Source organism: Lepidochelys kempii, chromosome 2, assembly GCF_965140265.1.
Source record: "Lepidochelys kempii isolate rLepKem1 chromosome 2, rLepKem1.hap2, whole genome shotgun sequence".
Classification (NCBI taxonomy): Eukaryota; Metazoa; Chordata; order Testudines; family Cheloniidae; genus Lepidochelys; species Lepidochelys kempii.
Genome location: NC_133257.1, coordinates 180,059,816 through 180,085,346, shown reverse-complemented (window position 1 = coordinate 180,085,346; position 25,531 = coordinate 180,059,816). Strand labels below are relative to the sequence as shown.

General features: G+C 40.8%; 1 protein-coding gene across 3 annotated transcripts in view; it reads left to right on the top strand.

Annotated features, from left to right (window-relative positions):
• The window catches only part of NME8 (NME/NM23 family member 8), a 40,371-nt gene extending 16,016 nt beyond the window's left edge, over positions 1-24,355 (top strand). For 2 of the 3 annotated variants that reach the window (XM_073332871.1, XM_073332872.1), the window contains 9 exons: positions 1,601-1,677; positions 4,190-4,282; positions 7,591-7,751; positions 8,662-8,840; positions 11,556-11,700; positions 12,689-12,796; positions 14,398-14,549; positions 20,813-20,957; positions 21,846-24,355. In XM_073332871.1, coding sequence (XP_073188972.1) covers positions 1,601-1,677; positions 4,190-4,282; positions 7,591-7,751; positions 8,662-8,840; positions 11,556-11,700; positions 12,689-12,796; positions 14,398-14,549; positions 20,813-20,957; positions 21,846-22,083 — 1,298 coding nt within the window. In that variant the 3' untranslated portion in view covers positions 22,084-24,355. The remainder of the gene's footprint in view (positions 1-1,600; positions 1,678-4,189; positions 4,283-7,590; positions 7,752-8,661; positions 8,841-11,555; positions 11,701-12,688; positions 12,797-14,397; positions 14,550-20,812; positions 20,958-21,845) is intronic. The other variant, XM_073332874.1, reaches the window with a different exon arrangement.
• Positions 24,356-25,531: the final 1,176 nt, after the last annotated feature.

Below are 25,531 nucleotides of genomic sequence, written 5' to 3'. Positions count from 1 at the left end.
CTTGCCCAGTGGAAAACCCACTCACTGTTGCCTACTGCTGTTTGCACCATGGTCTGTTGGTGTTAGAGACCTGCAGATAGCTCAATAAGATGCTTTGGAATCCTCATGTCTGCTAATATCTTCCAAAAGATAGTCATGTCAGACCATATCAAATGCTTCTGAATCGTCAGTGAAGCACATGATCTATGGGTGATCGTACTGTGTGCATTTTTCAATGATGTGATGGATGTTCACGATGTGGTTACTTGTGCCTCTTTGAAACCAGCTTGTTGGGGTGATAGTTCTGCTTCTAGCCTTCCTTTCATGAGGTCCTAGATTATGTAGAGCAGAACTTTGCTTGTGTACTATGCCAGGGAGATGATATGATAGTTACTACGTTCTGTTATGCCTCCTTTTCTTTGGTAAGGACAGAAAGATTCCCTTCATTCAGTCCTCCAGCCAATTTCTAGTCATCCATACATCATTATAAGTTTTCAACATAAGATCAGTACCACATTTGCCAATTGTTTTAACAGTTCTTCAGACACAGTATCTACCTCTGGTGCTTTCACAGTCTTATTTTCATAATAGTATGCACCACTTATTCTTGCAGGATTGATGGCTCTGGCTCCGGCTTTGTACTCTTTTCTGTCATCCTGTATTATGAGTCTCTCTGCTGAGACTACATATTGACATAGTAATGTCTCCACCTATATTTAATGTCATCACCCTCAGTGAGGACTCTGCCATCATGATCTTTTATAATATTTGATCATGGGGAAAACCTTTTGGTAAGAAGTCTGACCACTGTGAACATACCATTCATGTTATTACTCTTTATAATTCTCTTGCTGTTTATACACATGGAAGTCACCAGAAACATAGTGACTACGTCATGATATAGCAATGCTGGAGATCAATTGTCCAATGGTCAGAGACTTTCCCAAGTGCCAACTGTGGGTCAGACCATCAGCTGTTAATCTCAAACATAAAATTAATACTTTAAAAAAGGAAGTCCACCTCTAAATGGTGTTATGCAAGTATCTTTCCTCTGCAGATTCTCACTTACCTGCCCTCTTTCCTGGCTTTTTTTTCAGAGTCTTTTCCATTACAGATAACAGAATGAAACCGAGCCCTTTATAACCTTGTTTTGAATGTTGAACTCCACAAGCAAGTGTGAGTGCTACCCCGAGCATTTATAGTTGTAAATTATTCCAGGATTTGCAATACTGAGGTATGTGAGTCTGCTGAGGCAGATCTGTATGTACAGGAAGAACTCCACTTATAGATAAGTAGCTTTTCTTTCTCTTAATGGATCTACTTCATATATATACACTCACCCTCCCTTATCTCTGCTTTCAAAGTTGTAGTACTAAGGTGTGAGCAGTTGGGAAAAGGAATTGCATTTCAGTGTGTGATTCATGTACAGAGGTTTATAATCCACATTTGAACCTCTACTGCTATTGGTTCCCAGGACCCTATATCTTGGTGAGCAGAATCCAAAATTAAAAGGAAGCATATGGAGAGCTCAGGTTTTAAGTATAAAAAGTAAATTAGTCTGTGTATATATTTCAGTAAATATATTTATAAATATGCATATGTATTCTTCCTTTTCTTATAGAAGGAGTCATATACACTGTTGCAATTATAAAACCTGATGCCATTGCAGATGGAAGAGTAGAAGAAATTAAACAAAAGGTAAACGAAATTTTTTAAAAACCCAACCATCGTCTCTGGTTAAGTGCCAAGATATGAGATGGGAGTATAATTGGATATTAATTTAGGACAAAACTGTACAGCCAGATCTGCTAATATTTATCCTATAAAACTGACAAACATAAAATGGTTGTGGCTGGAGCAATATGATTTTCACACTGATGCTGTTTAACATATTTTATGGTACTGGAAGAGGTATGTACTGAAGTATACTATGCAGATCATTGATTGACACACAAGTATTCCAACTGAAGCGCGGTAAGTTGCTTACACAGCCTCCCAACAGTTCCTTATTTTTTTCTGCAGTTGATGGCAGGGGTGAGAGTTACCCGTCAATTCTGGGATAGGGCAGATGAGTCACAGAAAATAATTTCACAAATGTGGAAAATATTTTCTTTGCCACAGCAGTATTTTTCAAAATTCTAGACCTACAAATAGACCTACAGATTAGCCAGTTCTTTACATATGTGTGTGAATGTATGCAGACAGTGATGAGCTGCCAAAATCTTAACAACGGGTTCCCTCCTCACCCCATGAGGGGGTCGTTGCCCACCCCTGCCCCCCGGGACTCCTGCCCCATCCAACCCCCCCACGTTCCTTGACACCCCCTCTGCAGGACCCTTCCCCCATCCATCCCCCTCCCCTGTCCCCTGACTGCCCCCAGAACCGGGCACCGTACCCCTAAGAGCCAGAGGCACGTGCCCACCCCACCCCTAAGAGCCAGAGGAACCTGCCGGGGGGCGAGGTGGGGAGTCCCGGCGGTGCTTACTTGGGGCAGCTCCCAGGAAGCATCCGGCAGGTCCCTCAGGCTCCTAGGGGCGGGGGAGAGTAGCTGGGGGGGAGCAGGGGGAGCAGTCGCTCCCCCCACTGATCACATCAAAAGTGGCACCTTAGGCGCCGACTCCCTGGGTGCTCCAGCCCTGGAGCACCCACAGGGAAAATTGGTGGGTGCAGAGCACCCACCGGCAGCTCCCCAGCCCCAGCTCACCTCACCTCCGCCCCTGAACGCGCCACCCCGCTCTGCTTCTCCGCACCCCCCTCCCCTGCTTCCCGCGAATCAGCTGTTCGGCGGGAAGCTGGGGAGGGGTGAGAAGCAGGCCGCGGCTTCCCGCTCAGGCTGAGCGTGGCGGAGGTGAGTTGGGGTGGGGAGCGGTTCCCCTGCACTCCCCCCCGCCCCGGGTTACCTGCTGTGGCGTGGGCAGCCCTCTTTGCGCTCCCCCCGCCCGAGCTCACCTCCTCTCTGCCTTCCTGGGCCCGAGTAGGAAGCCACCGCTTGCTTCTCAGTCCTCCCTGGCTTCCCGCCGAACAGCTGATTCGTGGGAAGCCGGGGGGGGGGGAGGGAATGGGGAGGGCGGAGAAGCAGAGTGGGGTGGCACATTCAGGGGAGGAGGCGGAGGTGGAGCGGAGGTGAGCTGGGGGTGGGGCGGGGAGCTGCCGGTGAGTGCTCTGCACCCACCAAATTTTCCCCGTGGGTGCTCCAGAGCTGGAGTACCCAGGGAGTCGCGCCTAAGGCGCCACTTTGGGCCAGTTAAATTTAGAAGCCCTTTTAGAACCGGTTGTCCCTTGCGGAACAACCGGTTCTAAAAGAGCTTCTAAATTTAACAACCAGTTCTAGCGAACCGGTGCGAACTGGCTCCAGCTCACCACTGTATGCAGACATACATAAGCTCATGCTTATAGGAAAGTAAAGTCACAGGATATACACTGGTAATGATTTAGATGCATAGGCAGACACAACATTTGGTTAAGGAGACATCATGTCTGCCTCCAGAACATAGTACTAGAGGAATGCTCATTTAAGTTCCAGAAATGCTGAATTGTGGACATGCACACGTATAGTGGGTATATGCTGTGCAGGGAGTACGCATGGTGATCCAGATCATATCAGTGCATGCCTACTCTACGTATACATATTTCTACCATGCTAGTGGGAATTTTAAAAAATAGATACTCATGTTATTTCTGCATACGAAAATCAAAAAGCAAATATACTATAATAAAAAGTTAATATATACTTTGTAATGGCGGTAGACCAATTTCTCCGAAGTATGTACAAATACTTTACAAGTACATGACTGACTGCTGCATAATAAAGCTTTTACTGTCAGTCATTAGGAATGATTATGTGCTGCCTTCCCATAGGTTTGCTTTATTTGCATTACTGGAATCAATAATGATAAAACATGTTTTACAAATAGTAGAGATTTTCAATAAAATCTGTATATTGAGGTACATAATGTGTAACAAAAGGCTTCTTTATTTTAATGGGTGTCACACTTGAACACCGTCCAGTACTTTGAAAAGCTGGAAATTTAGTTGGGCTGAATGAAGAAGTTACTATATTTGTGATATTTCGTATTACCTCATTTAAGATTCTACATAAAAATCAGTCAGTTTTTAGAATCATGGCAAAAATATGTAAACTAATGTTTGCTGATTTGCTATATGTCTCCCTCAAATGCTTCTGAACCTGATGGCTGATCTGTAATTGAAGATTACAGAAGCGGGCTTTGGCATTGCGGCAGAAGAGGAGAAGACATTAACTGAAGAGCAAGTTAGAAATTTCTACAGTCGCAATATAGAACAGGTAAAAGGCCTACACAAATAGAGATGGCTATATTGATAATAATATCATCTATATGGCTTGTAAAACATTTATAAAATGTAATTGATTTCAGTTAATTAAAATTATTGATGACACAGAGAGAAAATAAATTAAAAGATTGTCTCATCTTCTTTGCTTCAGTTTTCCAGTCCAACTCCTGTACGATGCCTGTGGTTATTGGTGTTCCAACATTGCATTTAAATAACAATGGAATAGCATACAATCCTTGGTACATACTGAAGCAATAGAGGTTTATTTTCCCTAACACAACCAACTCATTAGCCAACAGTGGAATAGTCAGAATAACATAAGGTAAATACTCTAAACAGCAAAAGCTATATATACTCTAAAAACCAACAACGATTCATATATGTATGGGTTGTTGTTTTTTAGAGTATATAATATATAATTAGTTCAGAGGGAGCTGTGAACTGTGGGAAATCAGTTATTTCAAATTTGGTGACAATATATACCTCCAGACCAGTGGCACTGCTATGGGCACCCACATGGCCCCACAATATGCCAACATTTTTATGACTGACCTGGAACAACGCTTCCTCAGCTCTCGTCCACTAACGCCCCTTCTCTACCTACGCTACAATGATGACATCTTCATCATTTGGACCCATGGGAAGGAAACCCTGGAAGAATTCCACCACGATTTCAACAGTTTCCACCCCACCTGGACCAATCTACATGGAAGGCCCACTTCCTAGACACCATGGTGCAAATAAGTGACTGTCATGTTAACACCACCCTGTACCGAAAACCCACCAACCGCTATGCCTACCTTCATGCCTCCTGCTTCCATCCTGGACACACCAAATGATCCATTGTCTACAGCCAAGCACTGAGGTACAACCGCATTTGCTCCAACCCTTCAGAGAGAGACCAATACCTACAAGATCTTCACCAAGCGTTCTCAAAACTATGATACCCACACAAGGAAATAAGGAAGCAGATCAACAGAGCCAGACATGTACCCAGAAGTCTCCTGCTGCGAGACAAGCCCAAGAAAGAAACCAACAGAACTCCATTGGCCCATCACATACGATCCTCAGCTAAAACCTCTCCAATGCATCATCAGTGATCTACAACCCATCTTGGACAACGATCCCTCACTTTCACAGGCCTTGGGAGGCAGGCCAGTCCTTCACCCACAGACAACCCGCCAACCTGAAGTATATTCTCACCAGCAACTACACACCACACCATAGTAATTCTAACTCAGGAACCAATTCATGCAACAAACCTCAATGCCAACTCTGCCCACATATCTACACAAGTGACACCATCACAGGACCTAACCAGATCAGCCACACCATCACCGGTTCATTCACCTGCATGTCCACCAATGTAATATACGCCATCGTGTGCCAACAATGCCCCTCTGCTATGTACATCGGCCAAACTGGACAGTCCCTACGTAAAAGGATAAATGGACACAAATCAGATATTAGGAATGGCAATATACAAAAACCTGTAAGAGAACACTTCAATCTCCCTGGACAGACAATAGCAGATTTAAAGGTAGCCATCCTGCAGCAAAAAAACTTCAGGACCAGACTTCAAAGAGAAACTGCTGAGCTTCAGTTCATTTGCAAATCTGATACCGTCAGCTCTGGATTAAACAAAGACTGTGAATGGCTAGCCAACTACAAAAGCAGTTTCTCCTCCCTTGGTGTTCACACCTCAACTGCTAGAAGAGGGCCTCATCCTCCCTAATTGAACTAACCTCGTTATCCCTAGCCTGATTCTTGCTTGCATATTTGTACCTGCCTCTGGAAATTTCTACTACATGCATCTGACGAAGTGGGTATTCACCCGCAAAAGCTTATGCTCCAATACATCTGTTAGTCTACACATTGCCACAGGACTCTTTGCCGTAGTTATTTCCTTGTTAGTCTCAAAGTGTGATTCTACTCTACTCTGAAAATGAGTGTGTAAAAATAGTACTTGTTTACACTGTATGTACTTCAACTGTTTCAGAAAGTAGAATACTGCCCTCATTTACAACTGTGCAATCCTGTTGAAAATGATGAGATTACGTAAGTGCAACTGAAGACAGAATTTGGAGACAATAGAGTTGCTGCGGTGTAGTTGAGAGCAAATTTTGGCCTATAGAATCTTTATAATGGGGATTTTGAATGAATCAGAAAGAACACAACTTGACTTTTCAGATACCAGGTTGTGTTTGTAGGACTGGCAGTTTAGATAAAACTTCTTATTTGTTGATGGAGCAAATTTACTCTTGAAATCACCGAGATAGTAAACATTTTTTTGCAATACTTTTCAGTGTAGAGACACACTTTATGTATTCTTAGTACTAAAATATATTTTTCTATTCACTTTCATTTAATTTATTTTTATATGTCTATCATGCAAACTATCATATTCCAAAATGCTTTACACCAAGAGAAAAATAACTGTAGAATTGAGTGTCCTTACAATATATCCATAAAATCTGAAAGGTAAAATAATACATAGAGATGAATCAGAATATGAAAAAAGAAAAACTACACATTAAAAACAGTAAAATACAAATAAATATTCTTGCTTACTATCCTGTTAGTATGAAAGGAGAAATATATTATGTAAGTTAAGGGATGGGAGATGTTGGCGGGGGAAAGACTCAATCATATGTTAAAGCAAAGAGAAAGGTTTAAAGAAAGATTGGCAATGAAGTAAATGGGGGGCTTAGAGGGAATGAAGAGAATTCCAGCACTGGTGGAAAAGTGACTCCAAGTTATGAAGATACACCAGGAGGTTGCTTCCCATGAAAGTATCTCTCTGTGTGGATGAAGGCCAAGACTGAAGGGGAGAAAAGAACAAACAAGGAAGTAAGTGTCTGAGAATATCCTGAAAATCAGGAATTTATAGAACTTTAAAAATCATGTCAGGAAATGCAGTATATTTTGTTGCTTTACATCATGTGCCTCAGTCCACTATACTATAAGCATCACATTTGATCTCATCTCTGAGTTATTGGTACATTAGATTGGGAGAACATGTGGCACACAAGTTGTATGCAATAGTATAATTTCAGTTATCTCAAGATCATATATTTACTGTAAAGGCTGAGGCATACTTTATAATACTGTTTTATCACTTGAACTAAAATGGACTTATCACAAAATCTTATCAGATATTTCATATAGAATTGTATATGGTGATTGTAAATACAATAGTGAGATGGGAGCAAGTTATACAGCACATGTATAGTTTGATTTCTGGTGATAAGGTCAAACAGTTCTCTTTGTAGTATATAGTTTAGAAATTTTGTTTTTTAGCCTGATTTTGAAGATTTTGTGACAATCATGACTGGTGGACCATCCCATATTCTGATAGTTTCTAAACCAAAGGAGGTAACTGTTGCTGTTCCACAATGGAAAGAACTGGGTAAATCAGATGAGGATATATCTGCAGAGCCTCAGCCTGAAAAGCCAAACAGGTAACTGGAAAAATTCAAATGACACTTAAGTTTTATGCAGTTACATGAGAAATCATAAAAAAAAATATTAAGAGCCATATTGTCACATGCCCTTATATGCACAGCTGAACAGATGCAGGGAGTAAGCAAGAGTCTCCCTAACCATGTGTGGGATACACAACAGCCCATCACAACTGCAGTCCCCCCAAAGTGGCTTGCAGAATGGGCTAGGCACACTAAAGGATGGTACAGCCTGCACAGTGCTACCACAGTCTAATTATATGTACCTGCACTGACCCAATTCAATCTAATTACATGACCCTGTACTGACATGAATGTAAAGATGTTAGAAAGAACCAGTCATTATTCTTTTGTCTTTCTGATTTACAGCTGCAGTAGCCTTTCCTGGATAAATTTAGTCTGACATGATAATATTAGAGTGATCACATATAGGTGATCCTCACAATTATAAACATGTCACAATAAAAATTATTTCTTTTTCAAAGAATTTCTATAGTGCTGTGTTTTCAAAGATCATGCTTTAGGTATATAAAGCATGATCCCCTTATCAATCCTTTTTTAGAAACTGTCATTGTCAGTGTTAATTTTGTCCAGTGAAATGCACAGAGGCTATTCAAAGGCAGACCAAGTAGAAACATTGCATGACTGAGATTTCGCTTTCAAAGTACTTATGGTATGACACAGGAAGTAACTAATACTCTGTTAAGAATGGACAATATACTCATTCCTTAGAACTGCTGGTTTTTGTTGGTATGCAGAATCATAAAGTAACTGGCATTCTATTCTTATATGTTTTACTAAAGTATTAAAATATATTTTTTCAGCAAGTCAATTATTGATACGTTTGTGTAAAACAGTAAATGAATATAAAGGATACATTAATTTAGATGTATTATTTGTCTCTTATTAGCTTGCAAGAAGTTTTGGAATCCGAGAATATGTTAAATTTATGTCATGTGGAAGACAGTGTAGAAGATGCTAGCAGGCAACTTGCCTTCTTTTTCCCAGATTTTGGTAAAAAGAAGACTGGCCAAAATCTTGAAAAAACATTGGCCTTAATTAGACCTTCTCTATTAAAGGAAAGAAAAAGTAAGTGATAATAACTACATTTTTCACCTGCAGTACACAAAGAAGGCCTTATATTTTGGATTTCAAAAATCCTGGTATCTTTTAATGAATAATACCTAGTTTTTACCTAGCGCTTTTCTCCAATAAATGTCAAAAGTGCTTTACAAAGTGGGTCAATATAATTATCCCCATTTGACAGATGGAGAAACTGAGAGAGATGAACTCATTTGTCCCAGGTCACCCAGCAAGCCAGTAGTAGAGCCAGGAAGAGAATCCAGTCCTCCAGTCCAGCGTTCTACACACTAGACAATGCTGTCTTCAAATTAGTTTCTGTGCTCAGCATTAAGTTGACAGAACTGTATATCAGAAAAATACAATTTATTCATTCTATTCTATTTTTACCTACTTTTATGTGAATATCATTTTATTTCCTGTTTCAGAGTAACAGCCGTGTTAGTCTGTATTCGCAAAAAGAAAAGGAGTACTTGTGGCACCTTAGCGACTAACCAATTTATTTGAGCATGAGCTTTCGTGAGCTACAGCTCACTTCATTGGATGCATACCGTGGAAACTGCAGCAGACTTTATATACACACAGAGATCATGAAACAATACCTCCTCCCACCCCACTGTCCTGCTGGTAATAGCTTATCTAAAGTGATCATCAAGTTGGGCCATTTCCAGCACAAATCCAGGTTTTCTCACCCTCCACCCCCCCCCCCACACAAACTCACTCTCCTGCTGGTAATAGCTGGTAATGGGCTATTACCAGCAGGAGAGTGAGTTTGTGTGTGGGGGGGGGGGGGCGGAGGGTGAGAAAACCTGGATTTGTGCTGGAAATGGCCCAACTTGATGATCACTTTAGATAAGCTATTACCAGCAGGACAGTGGGGTGGGAGGAGGTATTGTTTCATGGTCTCTGTGTGTATATACTGTCTTCTGCAGTTTCCACGGTATGCATCCGATGAAGTGAGCTGTAGCTCACGAAAGCTCATGCTCAAATAAATTGGTTAGTCTCTAAGGTGCCACAAGTACTCCTTTTCTTTTTGCATTTTATTTCCTAGATCAGTTCTTCAAAAATTGCCTCTATAGATCCCCTTTCTGGGATATAATTATGGTTTCTAGAAAAATCAATGAGTCTAATTGCATCAATCAAAAATCAATGAGTCTAATTAAAACATATTTAAATGAGTTATGCTTTCTGCTAAAACAATTTAGCTAGTTTTCAGAGTAGCAACCGTGTTAGTCTGTATCTGCAAAAAGAAAAGAAGTACTTGTGGCACCACTGTCCTTGAGTGGTTGAGCATTCTCTGCCAGGTCCAAGGCAGCATCTATGGCTAGCTTGAATAATGTCTGTTACATAGATTTGAAAGGGTACTACTTGGAGCACTCTTCTTACATTTACATGGCATTCCTTTCTTGATTTGACATCTAGTTCTCATGCAACTGGGAGAGCAGTTTTGCAGTCCGTATATAGGGCCTGATTCTGCCACCTTTGCTCATGTAAAATAGTGTATACTTGCAAAAATAGCCACAGAATTCAGTCATAATTATGCCTTCTGTTAGAACTCCTGGACCCTCCTTTGTGGGGACTGTAATGAGAATATAATATATTATTATATTATATATAATAATATATAATATAATAATAATATTTCAGAATGAGAATCTTTATTGACGTTTCTTCTCTGGAAAAAATAGTTACTTGACATTGAATTTTAGTTCTTCAAGTTTATTTACTTGGCAGATCCACAGTCCCAACCCAATTTTTCCCAATGTATTCTGAGTATTTTTGTGATTTTGCTGATTGAGTGGAGGTCAGCTGGAATGATCAATGCTATAGTATTAACATTTGTATTTCCATCAGCAAACTTATTGAAACCCCAAGTGACTAACGCTCATTTGACTGGATAAAGTTTCTATAGGTGATATTTGTAACTTACTTATGGACATATCAGCCAGTGGTATTTGAGAGCTAGAAGCCCAATATGAGTGTCTCTCCGATAAGGGTGACTTTTAATACTGTAGCAGTGAACAATCATTCTGATCCAGGAGAGTGTTATCAGGCATACTTTGAGCTATGCTGTGCCCTACTAGCTCTGCCATTCACCAAAACAGCTGCAGGTAAAAAAAAGAGGTTCAGTAAAAAACAAACAACAAGTGAAAATCAGTTACAATTGAGAAATCCATGATTTCAAAATGTTGTTCTTTGCTTTTAAAAAAAACCCAGCTAGTTAGCAGCAGCTGATAAACTTGAATGTCTAAAGTTAGGTACCTAAATCCACATTCTTCAAGCTCATGACCTCATAATGAATTGGGTCATGCTGCTTGTTGGTTAGGCTTTGCTCTTGAGAACGAATGTGTGTAGAAGGGTTTTTAAGAAAGTGTAATTGCACGCTACATATGCATAAGCAGTCTACCTTTCCTATATATTAGTCAGGCACATCTTCAGAACCTTCAAAGACAGAGAGCTAAATCAAATTAAATGTGACTTCTCTACATTCCTTCCTTCCTTCCTTAAAAAGGCAGAAAACTTCTTGCTGAGTGTCCAAGCAATGATTATTGGACCCCTATAGTTTGTTACGAATTATAGTTTTCATATTCCAAAATGAACAAGTTAACTCTTTTGGAAAACTTTATAATGAAATGACTGGAAAAACTATAATATGGAAATATGACAAGTACAAAATGAACTAAATGATGACAATCCAGCATTATTTCAATGTTTTATATGTAGATTCTATTCTGAAAAGGATTAAGGATGATGGCTTTACAATAGCAATGCAAAGGGAAATAGTTCTGACAGAAGAACAAGCACATCAGTTTTACAAGGAACATGAAAATGAAGATTTTTTCCCAACCCTTCTAGAACACATGACAAGGTACATTAATTGAAAGGCAGCAAGTTTGAACTTACAAATGGAAGCAATATTTTTCACAATGCATAATAAACATGTATAACTCATTGCCACAAGATACAGTTGTGTTCAGTGTGAGTGAAATGAGTTTTATGGATAATAAGAACATTCACAGATACATCAGACGTATTATCCAGAAGCTAGCTACCTCTTGATAGAATTCACTCAAGGAATGACCCCACCCCCTGTAGCTGACTAGTTCCAGACTTTAAGAATAGTTAGGTTTCTGAATTTCACTACAGAGCTGGGGAATAATTAGATCCCAAGAAAGTAAGTCATGGCAAAAACAGTATTTGAAAAATCAAAAGTGTTTTTATCAACACTATATAAAAACAATAATAATGATTGTTCTAATTCAGCCCATTAACCCTCCTCTACTCACTTTTATTTTCTCCCCAAACATCTGACAAATATCACTCATCCTCCTATGTTGTCAACAGAGTATGGTAAGTAGGTGTGGCTGTCACTGCAGTGAAAATGTTCCCTCAAGCAAAGTGACAACAGTCATTTCAGGCAGAAGCAATTACAATTTCCAAAGAGTTTGGCCAAGACTCTTCTCCCCAACATCTTCACAACATTCTCTATGGTACTGGTCTGGTGATCTGGGGAAAAATCCTGGCTCCGTAGAAGTTAATGGCAAAAAACTCCAATTGACTTCAGTGACGCCAGGATTTCACCCCGATATGTAAGTTGATGACATCCCCTGCATCTAATGGCACTGTTCAGTAGTATGTTCATTTAAATTACCTTCACCCAATGCCCCGCACCCCTGCCCAAAAATATAAAAAATTCACCGGAACTTCAGCTTTTTAACTGTATATTGGATTTTAAATCTCTCCAATGTCAAGGCACCTTTTCCCTGGCTACACTGAATTTAATCAAATTATTTTAAGAGATATTTTAGGGTTTTTTTTCCAATTGCTTTTTTAATACTAACCATCACATTTAACAGTGGTCCAACCCTTGCACTTGGTTTAATACGAGAAAATGCTGTACAACGCTGGAGAGATTTACTAGGCCCAAAGAGTCTTGAAGAGGCTAAGGAGAAAAGTCCAGCCAGGTAGTATTTGTAATAGCTATACATTATTCATAATCTGCAATATACATCCATAATCAATGTATACATTTAGACCCCAGTGTAACCAATGTAACTATAATGCTGTCATCTGAAAAGTGATATGTTTCTGAAAGTTTTTATGATTTTCTTGATTATATAGTTTAGCACATACAGCATCAACTGGATTTATAAAAAACAACACATGGCTAGTAAACATAGTGGAAAGTTCAAATTAAAAAAGAACATTGTATGCAAGATTTTGAAGAGAAGAGAGGGATCTGTTGAGTCATAATGATTAGTTTGATTTATTTCTGTGATTTACATAGCTGTCAGCTAATTATTTTCTATTTTCTAACTGTTCATTGATTATATATTACTCTGGATGATATATCTGCTTGAAATTGTTTTCTGTTTTACTTATTCTCTTCTTTGAAAAGTGTCCTATGTCTTAGCTAAATTAAATTTGGGTGCCTTTGTGTAAGTATAGTGTTCTATTTATGGCTCAGTTTTCTTTTCAGGTATACTAATTTCTTGTAAATATCGTATCAATAATTATGTTAGGTACTTCAGATAGTGTTTGTAACATTGTTTTCAGTAACTGTTGTGGTATTAAGACATTCACTCACAGTGTCTGTCATCTATAGCAGTGGTACTGTTTATCATTTAGTAAGACCTGTTGTTAGTGATCATAATGGGAATTAGTGACTAGTTTAAAAATTGCAGTATTTATAGCTAAATGTAGGTAAACTGCAATTAATCTTCCAAGTCCAGGGTCTTAGGTTACATCTGTGCTACAAGCTAGGGGTGTGATTCCTTGCTTGTGTTCACATATTCACACTAGTTCTCCTCAAGCTAGAACTAGTATACATAGCAGTGTAGCTGTAGTAGTGTGTGTAGCATCAGCAGAGGCATGGCTGAGCTGTGCAGAATACATACCCACCAGTTTCAGGAGGGTTTGTACTTGGCGTGGCTCAGCTGGGCCTCTGCTGTGCTACCCGTGCTATGCTGCTATTTATACTCTGCTATACTGCTATGTATATTTGTTAGCTTAATGAGAACTAGCCCAAGTATGTGTACATAAGCAGAGAATCACATCCTGAGTTCATAATATAGACATAGCATTAGTATCACATAAAGAAACAGGACACAGAAACGTTCTGAAGTAGTTGAGCATTCACTGGTGGCAGCAGACAGGAATGGAATTTTCAAAAGCACTTAACGACAGGTTTCAGAGTAACAGCCGTGTTAGTCTGCATTCGCAAAAAGAAAAGGTGTACTTGTGGCACCTTAGAGCATAAGCTTTCCGATGAAGTGAGCTGTAGCTCACGAAAGCTTATGCTCAAATAAATTGGTTAGTCTCTAAGGTGCCACAAGTTCTCTTTTTCTAAAAGCACTTAAGTAACTTAAGCTCATAAATCCCATTGAAAGCCAAAATGATTGGTTTAGAATATATTTATTCATTTCAAAAGGTTTGTAAGTATCCTTTGTGCCTCCAGTGTCCACCATCTCACCCCTCAAAATTAACATTAATTTAGGAGATTCGTAGGGATACTTATGCATGAAAATGTCGTGTCATTGAACAACCTTGTTTTAATAATTGTTAGTTTACGTTCAGAGTATGCAGTAGAGAGTGTACCTCTCAATCAGCTGCATGGCAGTGCATCACCTGGTGAAGCTAAGAAGGAACTAGAGTTCTTCTTCCCTGTGGAACACACTTTGGCAGTTATCAAACCCACGGCTGTTAAGGAACATAAAGGTAAACATTCTAGAACAAGCATACCAAGCCTGTGGATCTCATTCCAAAATAACTGTGGACCTCATTCCTACAAAATATTAGCAATATAAAATTTGCAGTGAGTTATAGCAGATCAATTCTTTTTGTCTTTCCTAAATGCATTTGCTATATTTATAAACCTTCTTATAGGCATGAAATAATTCTTGATGCTGCCCCACTACTGACATTTGATTAGCCCAGGGGTCGACAACCTTTCAGAAGTGGTGTGCCAAGTCTTCATTTATTCGATGTAATTTAAGGTTTCACGTGCCAGTGATACGTTTTAACATTTTTAGAGGGTCTCTCTCTATAAGTCTATATTATATAACTAAACTATTGTTAGGTTTCAGAATAGCAGCTGTGTTAGTCTGTATTCGCAAAAAGAAAAGGAGTACTTGTGGCGAGACTAACAAATTTATTTGAGCATAAGCTTTCATGAGCTACAGCTTACTTCGTCGGATGCATTCAGTGGAAAATACAGTGGGGAGATTTATATACATAGAGAACATGAAACAATGGGTGTTACCAGACACACTGTAAGGAGAGTGATCACTTAAGATGAGCTATTATCAGCAGGAGAGCGGGGGGGCGGGGGAGAACCTTTTGTAGTGATAATCAAGGTGGGCCATTTCCAGCAGTTGACAAGAACATCTGAGGAACGGGGAGGGGTGGGAATAAACATGGGGAAATAGTTTTACTTTGTGTAATGACACATCCACTCCCAGTCTCTATTCAAGCCTAAGTTAATTGTATCCAGTTTGCAAATTAATTCCAATTCAGCAGTCTCTCGTTGGAGTCTGCTTTTGAAGTTTTTTTGTTGAAGAATTGCCACTTTTAGATCTGTAATCGAGTGACCAGAGAGATTGAAGTGTTCTCTGACTGGTTTTTGAATGTTATAATTCTTGATGTCTGATTTGTGTCCATTTATTCTTTTACATAGAGACTGTCCAGTTTGACCAATGTACATGGCAGAGGGGCATTGCTGGCACATGATGGCATATATCACATTGGTAGATGTGCAGGTGAACGAGCCTCTGATAGTGTGGCTGATGTGTTTAGGCCCTATGATGGTGTCCCCTGAATAGATATGTGGACACAGTTGGCAACGGGCTTTGTTGCAAGGATAGGTTCCTGGGTTAGTGCTTTTATTGTGTGGTGTGTGGTTGCTGGTGAGTATTTGCTTCAGGTTGGGGGGCTGTCTGTAAACAAGGACTGGCCTGTCTCTCAAGATCTGTGAGAGTGATGGGTCGTCCTTCAGGATAGGTTGTAGATCCTTGATGATGCATTGGAGAGGTTTTAGTTGGGGGCTGAAGGTGATGGCTAGTGGCGTTCTGTTATTTTCTTTGTTGGGCCTGTCCTGTAATAGGTAACTTCTGGGTACTCTTCTGGCTCTGTCAGTCTGTTTCTTCACTTCAGCAGGTGGGTATTGTAGTTGTAAGAATGCTTGATAGAGATCTTGTAGGTGTTTGTCTCTGTCTGAGGGGTTGGAGCAAATGTGGTTGTATCGTAGAGCTTGGCTGTAGACAATGGATCGTGTGGTGTGGTCTGGGTGAAAGCTGGAGGCATGTAGGTAGGAATAGCGGTCAGTAGGTTTCCGGTATAGGGTGGTGTTTATGTGACCATCGATTATTAGCACCATAGTGTCCAGGAAGTGGATCTCTTGTGTGGATCAACCTCAGCCTGGAAACTATCCTTGCAACAAAGCCCGTTGCCAACTGTGTCCACATATCTATTCAGGGGACACCATCACAGGGCCTAATCACATCAGCCACACTATCAGAGGCTCGTTCACCTGCACATCTACCAATGTGATATGCCATCATGTGCCAGCAATGCCCCTCTGCCATGTACATTGGTCAAACTGGACAGTCTCTACGTAAAAGAATAAATGAACACAAATCAGACGTCAAGAATTATAACATTCAAAAACCAGTCGGAGAACACTTCAATCTCTCTGGTCACTCGATTACAGATCTAAAAGTGGCAATTCTTCAACAAAAAAACTTCAAAAGCAGACTCCAACGAGAGACTGCTGAATTGGAATTAATTTGCAAACTGGATACAATTAACTTAGGCTTGAATAGAGACTGGGAGTGGATGTGTCATTACACAAAGTAAAACTATTTCCCCATGTTTATTCCCACCCCTCCCCGTTCCTCAGATGTTCTTGTCAACTGCTGGAAATGGCCCACCTTGATTATCACTACAAAAGGTTCTCTCCCCCCCTCCTCCACTCTCCTGCTGATAATAGCTCATCTTAAGTGATCACTCTCCTTACAGTGTGTCTGGTAACACCCATTGTTTCATGTTCTCTATGTATATAAATCTCCCCACTGTATTTTCCACTGAATGCATCTGATGAAGTGAGCTGTAGCTCACGAAAGCTTATGCTCAAATAAATTTATTAGTCTCTAAGGTGCCACAAGTACTCCTTTCCTTTAAACTATTGTTATATGTAAAATAAATAAGGTTTTTAAAATGTTTAAGAAGCTTCATTTAAAATTAAATTAAAATGGAGATCTTATCAGTTTAGTGTGATCCTTGCCCTTGCTTTTCCTTGCTGAGTTTTCCAATGTCTGGCATGTATTTGGATACTTTAAGTTGCACACAGGCTTCTGAGTGATCAGTTGTTAACTGGCTCCGAGAGGGACAGAGGACAGATTTCATGTGTGAAAATACCGGTTCACACAGGTACGTGGATCCAAATGCTGAAAGCATTGCAAACGCAATTTTCTTTAAACAGTTAAATTTCATTGGCCGGGACATCCAGCAGGTCAGAATAGAGGTCCCATGATCTCTCTCAGTAGCTTCAAGTGCACTCCGCAGATCTATAAACTTTGATGCCCACAATTCTGAGCTTTTTAACTGAATGAGCTGCATTTCAAAATCTTCAACACCCATCCACTGAAATACAGACAAATCCAAGTCGCTTTCATTGAACTTTTCAGGTTTAATTAGAAAAGAAAGCATTATGCCAAATCACTGGAAATTTTGAAATCTGTCAGAAAATTCTGATTCCAGTTCTTGCAGGTACATTCCAGTCTCATTGACACTGACGGTGCAACATGTCAATAGCTCTTTTATGTGTTGGAAGTAGCGGAAAGTCGAAGTTCAAATATCCCAAGAAAAAACTGCTAGTTTTGCAACAAATGCATTCCAGGCTTCATAAAGATCCAGAACCATTTGCCCTACACCTTGGAGACAGAGGTTGAGTTCGTTTCGGTGAGCAGTGATGTCAGTTAGAAACATGAGCTTACATAGCCATTTGTCATCATCCAGTTTGGGGTAGTTTTGTCCTTTTTCCGACAGAAAGGCCTTGATTGCATCAAAACAGTTTACAAAGCACACCAAAACTTTGCCATGACTTAGCCACCGAATGTTACTGTGAAGTGGAATGTCATTATAAGCACTGTCCATCTCTTCTAGCAGTTCTTGAATCTGTCTGTGAGTCAAAGCAGATCGAGCAACAAGGAAATTCGCACCACTGTATTCATCACATTATTAAGCTCTGAATTAGAAATTTAAGCGCACAGGTTTTCTTGATGGATGATAGTGAAATCTGACTGTCGGGTGGCCAATTTGATCTTCAAGTAACTTTACAAATTCCTTCAGTTTTCTGACCATGGCAGGTGCACCATCTGTTGTCATGTAAAATATTTTTCTGATGTCAACTCCTCGTTCTTCAAAATGGTTTACAAAACTTTCCACTATATCTTCCCCCTTTGTTGTGCCATGGAGGGGTTTTAGGCAACAAAGTTCCTCTTGGATTTCATCGGAAGTACAATATCTTGCAACAACTGCGAAACGTGGAACGTCGTTTATATCCATGCTCTCATCAACTGCAACGCTAAACACTGCTGTGTCTTTTAATGCAGTCGTCTGCCTTTCGTTAATGTTTTCTGCCATTTCGCTTATGCGTCTCTCAACTGTTCCTGCAGTTCTTTTACTCTAGATATGATCGTATCTTTATTTGGCAAATCATTGAACAAAACCTCCGAACTGCTGAGAAACTTCTTTTATATATTCGCCATCTGTAAACAGCTTTCCGGTTTTTGCAATGCACTGTGCAATCTTGTAACTTCCTTCTGTGGCTTGATTTTTACTTACACTTAAGCTTTTAAAAACACTGCTTTGCTTCTCATCCTTCTACTGCCTTTTTGATCGATTCAGTCTTGTCTGCTTCATCAAGAAAGGTTTTCTCATGCTTCGTTTCAAAATGTCGTTGAACACTTGATGTGCGACAAACAACACTTTCACAACAGAAAGCACAAACAGCACGGTCTTTCTTTTGAATAATTCCAAATGTGTCTGTCCAAGAAGGCTGAAATGAATGGACATCTAACTTTGCTTTCTTAGCTGACATTTTGTCAAATGTATCCCTCAACTGACAGTGGGGAAAAAAATGGAGACAGAGGGCACGCACAAGGTCAAACACAGTACACTGTTCCATGTGGTCTGATATAAGCAGCAAACCTGGACTTAAAAATATCCCAGTGGCCTGGAACAATTTTTAAGGTGAGGGTGCTGAGCTGTGCCCCCTCTTGTCCCTGTCTGCACCCCACACTGCCCCAGGCTGGGGCCAGTGGACCACAGCTGGGGGTGCCTGCAGAGCGCTGGGCCGAGGCCAGGAGCAGAGCCCCAGGCCCGCGGCCGGTACCCCAGGCAGGCAGTGGACTGAGCGGGTCCGGTGGACGGAACCTCAGGCTGGCAGCAGAGTGCCACTGAAAATCAGCTCACGTGCCTCAGGTTGCTGAGCCCTGCATTAGCCAAACTTGCCTATGGTTCCTTCCTCTCACAGGCCACGGAGGTGGAGATGAATTCATGTTTTACTATGAGTGTCATAAATATAAAGGGAAGGGTAAACTCCTTTAAATCCCTCCTGGCCAGAGGAAAAAACCCTTTCACCTGTAAAGGATTAAGAAGCTAAGATAAGCTCGCTGGCACCTGGCCAAAATGACCAATGAGGAGACAAGATACTTTCAAAGCTGGAGGGGGGGGGGAACAAAGGGTTCTCTCTGTTTGTGTGTTGCTTTTGCCGGGACCAGAGCAGGAATGCAGGTCAGAACTCCTGTAAAGAGTTAATAAGCAATCTAGCTAGATATGCATTAGATTCTGTTTTGTTTAAATGGCTGATAAAATAAGTTGTGCTGAATGGAATGTATATTACTGTTTTTGTGTCTTTTTGTAACTTAAGGTTTTGCCTAGAGGGATTCTCTGTGTTTTGAATCTGATTACCCTGTAAGGTATTTACCATCCTGATTTTACAGAGGTGATTCTTTTACTTTTTCTTCAATTAAAATCCTTCTTTTTAAAAACCTGATTCCTTTTCATTGTTCTTAAGATCCAAGGATTTGGGTCTGTGTTCACCTATGCAAATTGGTGAGGATTTTTATCAAGCCTTTCCCAGGAAAGGGGGTGTAGGGCTTTGGGGGATTTTGGGGGGAAAGACGTTTCCAAGTGGGCTCTTTCCCTGTTATTTTTGTTAGATGCTTGGTGGTGGCAGCAATAAGGTCCAGAGACAAAAGGTAAAATAGTTTGTACCTTGGGGAAGTTTTAACCTAAGCTGGTAAAAATAAGCTTGGGGGTTTTTCATGCAGGTCCCCACATCTGTACCCTAGAGTTCAGAGTGGGGAAGGAACCTTGAGAATGAGATATATAAAAAGAAAGAGGAAGCCGTATCAAAGGAAAGATAAAATCTCCTTTAGTCAGAGAAAGAAAAAATGGAGTCGAGTCTTCCTAAACTTGCTACTGCCATTGTTTTTACCTCTTCATCTGGACCCACCACTATTAGAAACAGTCTCTGTTTTATAGTAACAGCTCTAGTGGTTATTTTGATTTTTATATGTCTCCATTCATTTTTGTGAATCTCACTTTTCCCTTCTTGGAACTATGCAGTTTGATCTTACCAGGCCAGCTGGTGCGTGTCACATTTCAACTGTCCAATGAGAGATAATGGGATGAATTTTTTTGTTAATAGTAATTCTTTTTGTGCCATCTTTATGGAAATGTATTAGTAAATGACTGATGAGAATGACTTGTTGCAGGTTTTTAAGGAATCTTGATCTATTCAGGATCTCACTCCTGATTGTTCTGTATTATAAATAGCATGTTTATAGCCATGATTATATGAATTAGCCAAATGTAAAAAACAAATCTAGCAGTTTCTGGAATTTTTCAAGGTTATCATTTCTACATGTGTTTAAAATAATGTTAAAAATTAAGACCAATGTATTTTTTTCTCCTAGATAACATTTTGCAGAAGGTTACAAATGCTGGCTTTATTGTATCACAGATGAAAGAAATAAATTTCACCCATGAAATGGCAACACAGTTTTATAAGACTCATGAAGGAAAACCCTTTTTTGACCAGTTAGTGAATTACATGTCTGAGTAAGTGTCTGATTTTACAATATTGTGCTATGTAAACGTAGCAGTTATAACTTTGAATTTATAGAGCAGGCAAAATGTTTTTGTTGAACAAAAGAAGACTCTTGGAATTCTGCACTTCTTTGTCATTTTCTGTGTCAAATGTAGGGAATTTTTAGAATGTTTATAAAAAGAACTTAAATATTTATTACCTTTTTAGAATACAGTGTCTTTCCTTTATTAGGCAGTGGGTTTCACTTAGAGAACCTGTGAATTACACTGAACTGAATTATGACCACCTTTTTGGATTTGTTCCTCAAAAAAAGAGAATCCTGGGCAACTACTTATGTCTCCCCACCTTTTTTTTGTTTTTGTTTTGTTTTTTGCAAAGGACAAAGAATGGGAAAATAGGCTAACCATCTAACCGCTGAAGTTGTTAGGGAATGAATTGTTTAAGGCCATTGTTTTCCACTTGGATAAACAGTAAATAAGACTTTTTCTGTTCAAAGGGTCTTAAGAATCCAAATTTCATTTTAAATATGTGCCTCTTCAATAGAAAACCACTTCCGCATCTTCACTCTTTCTGCATCCCCAATCTTTCACCATACGTTTCTCCAGGTGGTCTTTCAAATGCAGACCCAGAGGGGTATATGAGGGAAATGTGACTGTCTTGTTAAACGTATCACATTATACTTTGGAGACTTTTGACAGTATCTATCCCCTCACCCTCAGAACTAATTTTCATCCATCTCTAAAGCCAGACATACTCTCTTCCTGCAGTGAATAAGGAACAGTTTTTCCCCAGGAGTTAAATTTTGCTAACTATTCAGTAAAGGGTTCAGTGTTGTTCTATGTTCTATAGTTGCAAAGCTCTCGTGGTACATATGATATTTGTATATCTTGATTTCACAGGGGTCCATCAATGGTAATGATCCTAACTAAAGAAAATGCTGTGGAGGAGTGGAGGCAATTAATGGGTCCAGCAGATCCAGACGAGGCAAAAGAGTCTTCTCCTGATTCACTTAGAGCTCAATTTGCACAAGATATTTTGCGTAATGCAGTTCACGGCTCATCTAATAAGGAGCATGCACTGAAGAGCATTGAATATGTATTTGGAGAGATTGATCTGAATAGTCTAAGCCACAACTAAAATCTATCTGTAACAGTTAAAACGTAAGTCGCTAAATGGTTATACATCTATCTGTCCACCTGTGTTTTATGTTATATATAAAAAGCAGTGATAAAATAAACTTTTTCTCCCTAATGAAATATTTTGTTACCAATTAGTAACACTCCTGTAGAATGTACCAATTAATTTGCTAATGTGTACTAGATCATTCATGCTGGTAATGAGCACGATAGTTATGTTCACAAAATAGTCTTCATTATAGCTCACCCCTTAATTAACTCATATAGGGCTGGAAGGGACCTTGAGAAGTCATCAAGTCCAGCCCCCTATGCTGAAGCAGGACAAAGTAAACCTAGACCATCCCTGACAGATGTTTGTCAAACTTGTTCTTAAAAACCTGCAAAAATTCACCTCCCTTGGAAACCTATTCCAGAACTTAACTACTTTTTATAGTCAGAAAGTTTTTCCTAATTGCTAACCTAAATCTCCCTTTCTGCAGATTAAGCCCATTACTTCTTGTCCTACTGTAATGGGATCACTTACCTCCTGAATACCTGCTAGTGACTGGCTGTGGTACTGCAGTCCTTTTCTTGCCCCAAGCGCCCACGACAGGCTGCCTGTCAACCTTGGTGGGTCTTCAGTGGCTTGGTATTATAGAGTCCAGTAACTAACATTCTATTTGCCCTTGCTAGGGTCTTCAGCCTCAGCTCTGGGTCCTTTCAATTTGGCTCTTTGTTTGGGCTCCAAAATAAGGTCTGGTCCCATCTTGCATTTTACACCAGTTTACCTGTGGCTGGTAGGGGAACCTGGGCCCATTATAAACAGCAGCTATGCACTGCTTGATTTCCCTTCAGGGGAGGGTGTTGATGATCAACCAGCTGGTCCCGTCCATGCTCTGGCACCAGTTCAACACATTGACCTCACCCCCAAGAATCTGGCCAGCCTCCAGAAGAAGATCCTGGAGTTTTTTCTTGCTGGGACTGCACTGGGTCTTTGCAGGTGTACTAATCCTTCCCATGCGGGAGGGTGGACAAGGCCTGGTCTGCATCTGCAGCCAGGTCCACATCTTCCACCTTCAGACCCTGCAGAAACTCCTTTACACTGCATGTAGTCCAGCATGGAGCATGCAGGTGTTCACCTTCCTCCACTGCCTCTAAGGGCTCTGATATAACAGGCAGCTCTTTTTTCTCCAAGCGAGAGGTCACTCCTGAGACCTCTCTGAGCTGCCGATCTTTACCAGGACCTCCTCAGGACCTGGAAGCTCATTTCAGCAAACAGGTCTGTAGTGGCCTCTGAGGGGGAGAACCTCCTCAAGAACCCTGGCTACACAACCCCCATCTTCTTGTGAAGGTAGTGAGTCCCCCTTGGTGCACTCAAGGATGACCCTGGCTGTTGGCACCAGACTCCGATACCTCTTGGACCCCACAGGGCTTGGTCAATTCATGGCGCTGTTGGATCATATTAAAGAAGTTCTGTATTAAAATCACAAATGAGTTTGATTCCCCAGAGTTTAAATTCCAGGGTATTACTAATTAAGAGGTCTCTTGGTTTTTGGTACTGTTTCTCTCCCTCTATGTGTGAAACGTGCAAGCTGCTAATTGTGTTAGTACATTCTAAGACAGAGTCTGTTCTCAAAGCAATTCACAGAGAGAGAGACTCAAAGCAATACTCTAACAACAGAAACAGCACCCAGAGACTCCCCACCCTTTTGTTGTATTAACAATTGTGATTAAAATAGAGATAGAGGATGTATGTGGATGGATGCTTGGTGTGGATAATAACTGAATGATCAGGGAGGTGCCAGCCTAAGAATCCAGTGTCCATCGGCTGAAGAAGGCGTCAAGTGGAAATAACCAGAGGACCCCCCCGGAGGGCAGACTGGAATCCACCCAACAGCTTCAAGAATGGGAGAACCAAAGAACAAGATAACATCTTGGAGCCGTCAGGAATGTGCTATCTGCTGATTGATTCAGCAACAGCATGATGAAGCAATTCCCATAGACTGGCATAGGAAGAAATTCCTATAAAAATAGACTCTAAAAAGTGAACTTTGGGGTCTGATTCTGCAAACCAACTTCCAGGAGCATCAGATGAGCATCTGACAAGGCCCTGCTCCCTCCTCATGTCCAGGCCACCTGGCCAGTGGCTTGGCATGAGCAACTCTAAGGCTGGTAACTATGATAACAACCTTGCAGAACCTGTATGTGTGTGTGTGTATGAATGAATGAATGTGTGAATAAATATGAGATTGAATGGAATGTCATAGCTATAACTAACTGCTTACTATGTTTCTTTCTGTATTCACAATAAATGTGGTATTTTGCCTTTTTTCCTTTAATAAGATCCTGCTGGTTTTTAATTTATTGGTATAACAGCGCTCCACCATCTGCATCCCCTGTCATGTGCTCCTTGCCTCCTGCTTCTCTCACTTTCCTTGTACAGGTCCTGCAGGAGGGTGCTCACTTCCCACTTCTCATCTCTGGCCCTCTGGAACTCAACATCAGGCTTCTGCCCTGTGAGCCTCCCTGGCCACCCTCCCACATACCACCTGAGCTGGCTGAACGACATCCAGTTGGGGTGCCTCCACACCACACCCTGAAAACATCTGTACACGCTCATGCTTTATACAATCCATTTTTTCATGCTTTTGTCCCATCCCAACACCTTAGTGGTGGAGCTTGTTCCAACCTGCAGAGGCTGAGGTTGGGCCAATCTGTACTCAATTCTCATTCCACAGCCTGCTGGGGTTATTAGTTGACAGCTCCTCCTTGGAGCCATGAGCAAGGGCATGTAGCTGGTGCGGTTCATTAACTCCCTGAAAACTGTACCTTTTGCAGCAAGAGAGAAACCCTGGTGCACATCTACAGGAAGTGCATCAAGCTGCAGCCTTTCTTCTGGCTCCTCCAGAAATTTTTACTGAGGTTCCCCAAAACTCCTAACTCTTGCTCTTCCTATGTGTGGCCCCACAAAGTCCTGGGACCTCCTTGTCCACCTTCTCCTGGCCATCCATCACTCCAGGAGGAGGAAGCTGGATGGGTAGGGGAGGTACTCTGCAACTGTGAGGCCTATTTCCATTCCCTTGTTCAATCACATTTCTGGGCAGAGTTCCTCTGGGCAGTGTCCACTGAGTCCTTAAGACACCATTGAGGAGTGGAGGGTGCAGTCCAGGTTTCTCTGCTCAATGTCCCCTTCTGGTTTCCTGGTTTTCAACCTTTGACCTCATTCCTGTTCCTGTTTTTTCTCTTGTTGTCCCTAGTACTTAACTGCAACCTGGGCTTAGTGGTTGAGGGGGCAGGCCGTTAGTCTTGGGTGAGCCTAGACCCGCCTGTCCCAGTTCTGCAAATAGTATGCATGGCTCAATTTCAGTTTGTTGCTCCTTCTTCCCTGGGCCTCTTCCTACCTGACTCCTTTTAACTTCACTCTAGTTAAGGGTTAAGGCTCTTAGATCCTCTCTCCCTGCAAACCCAGC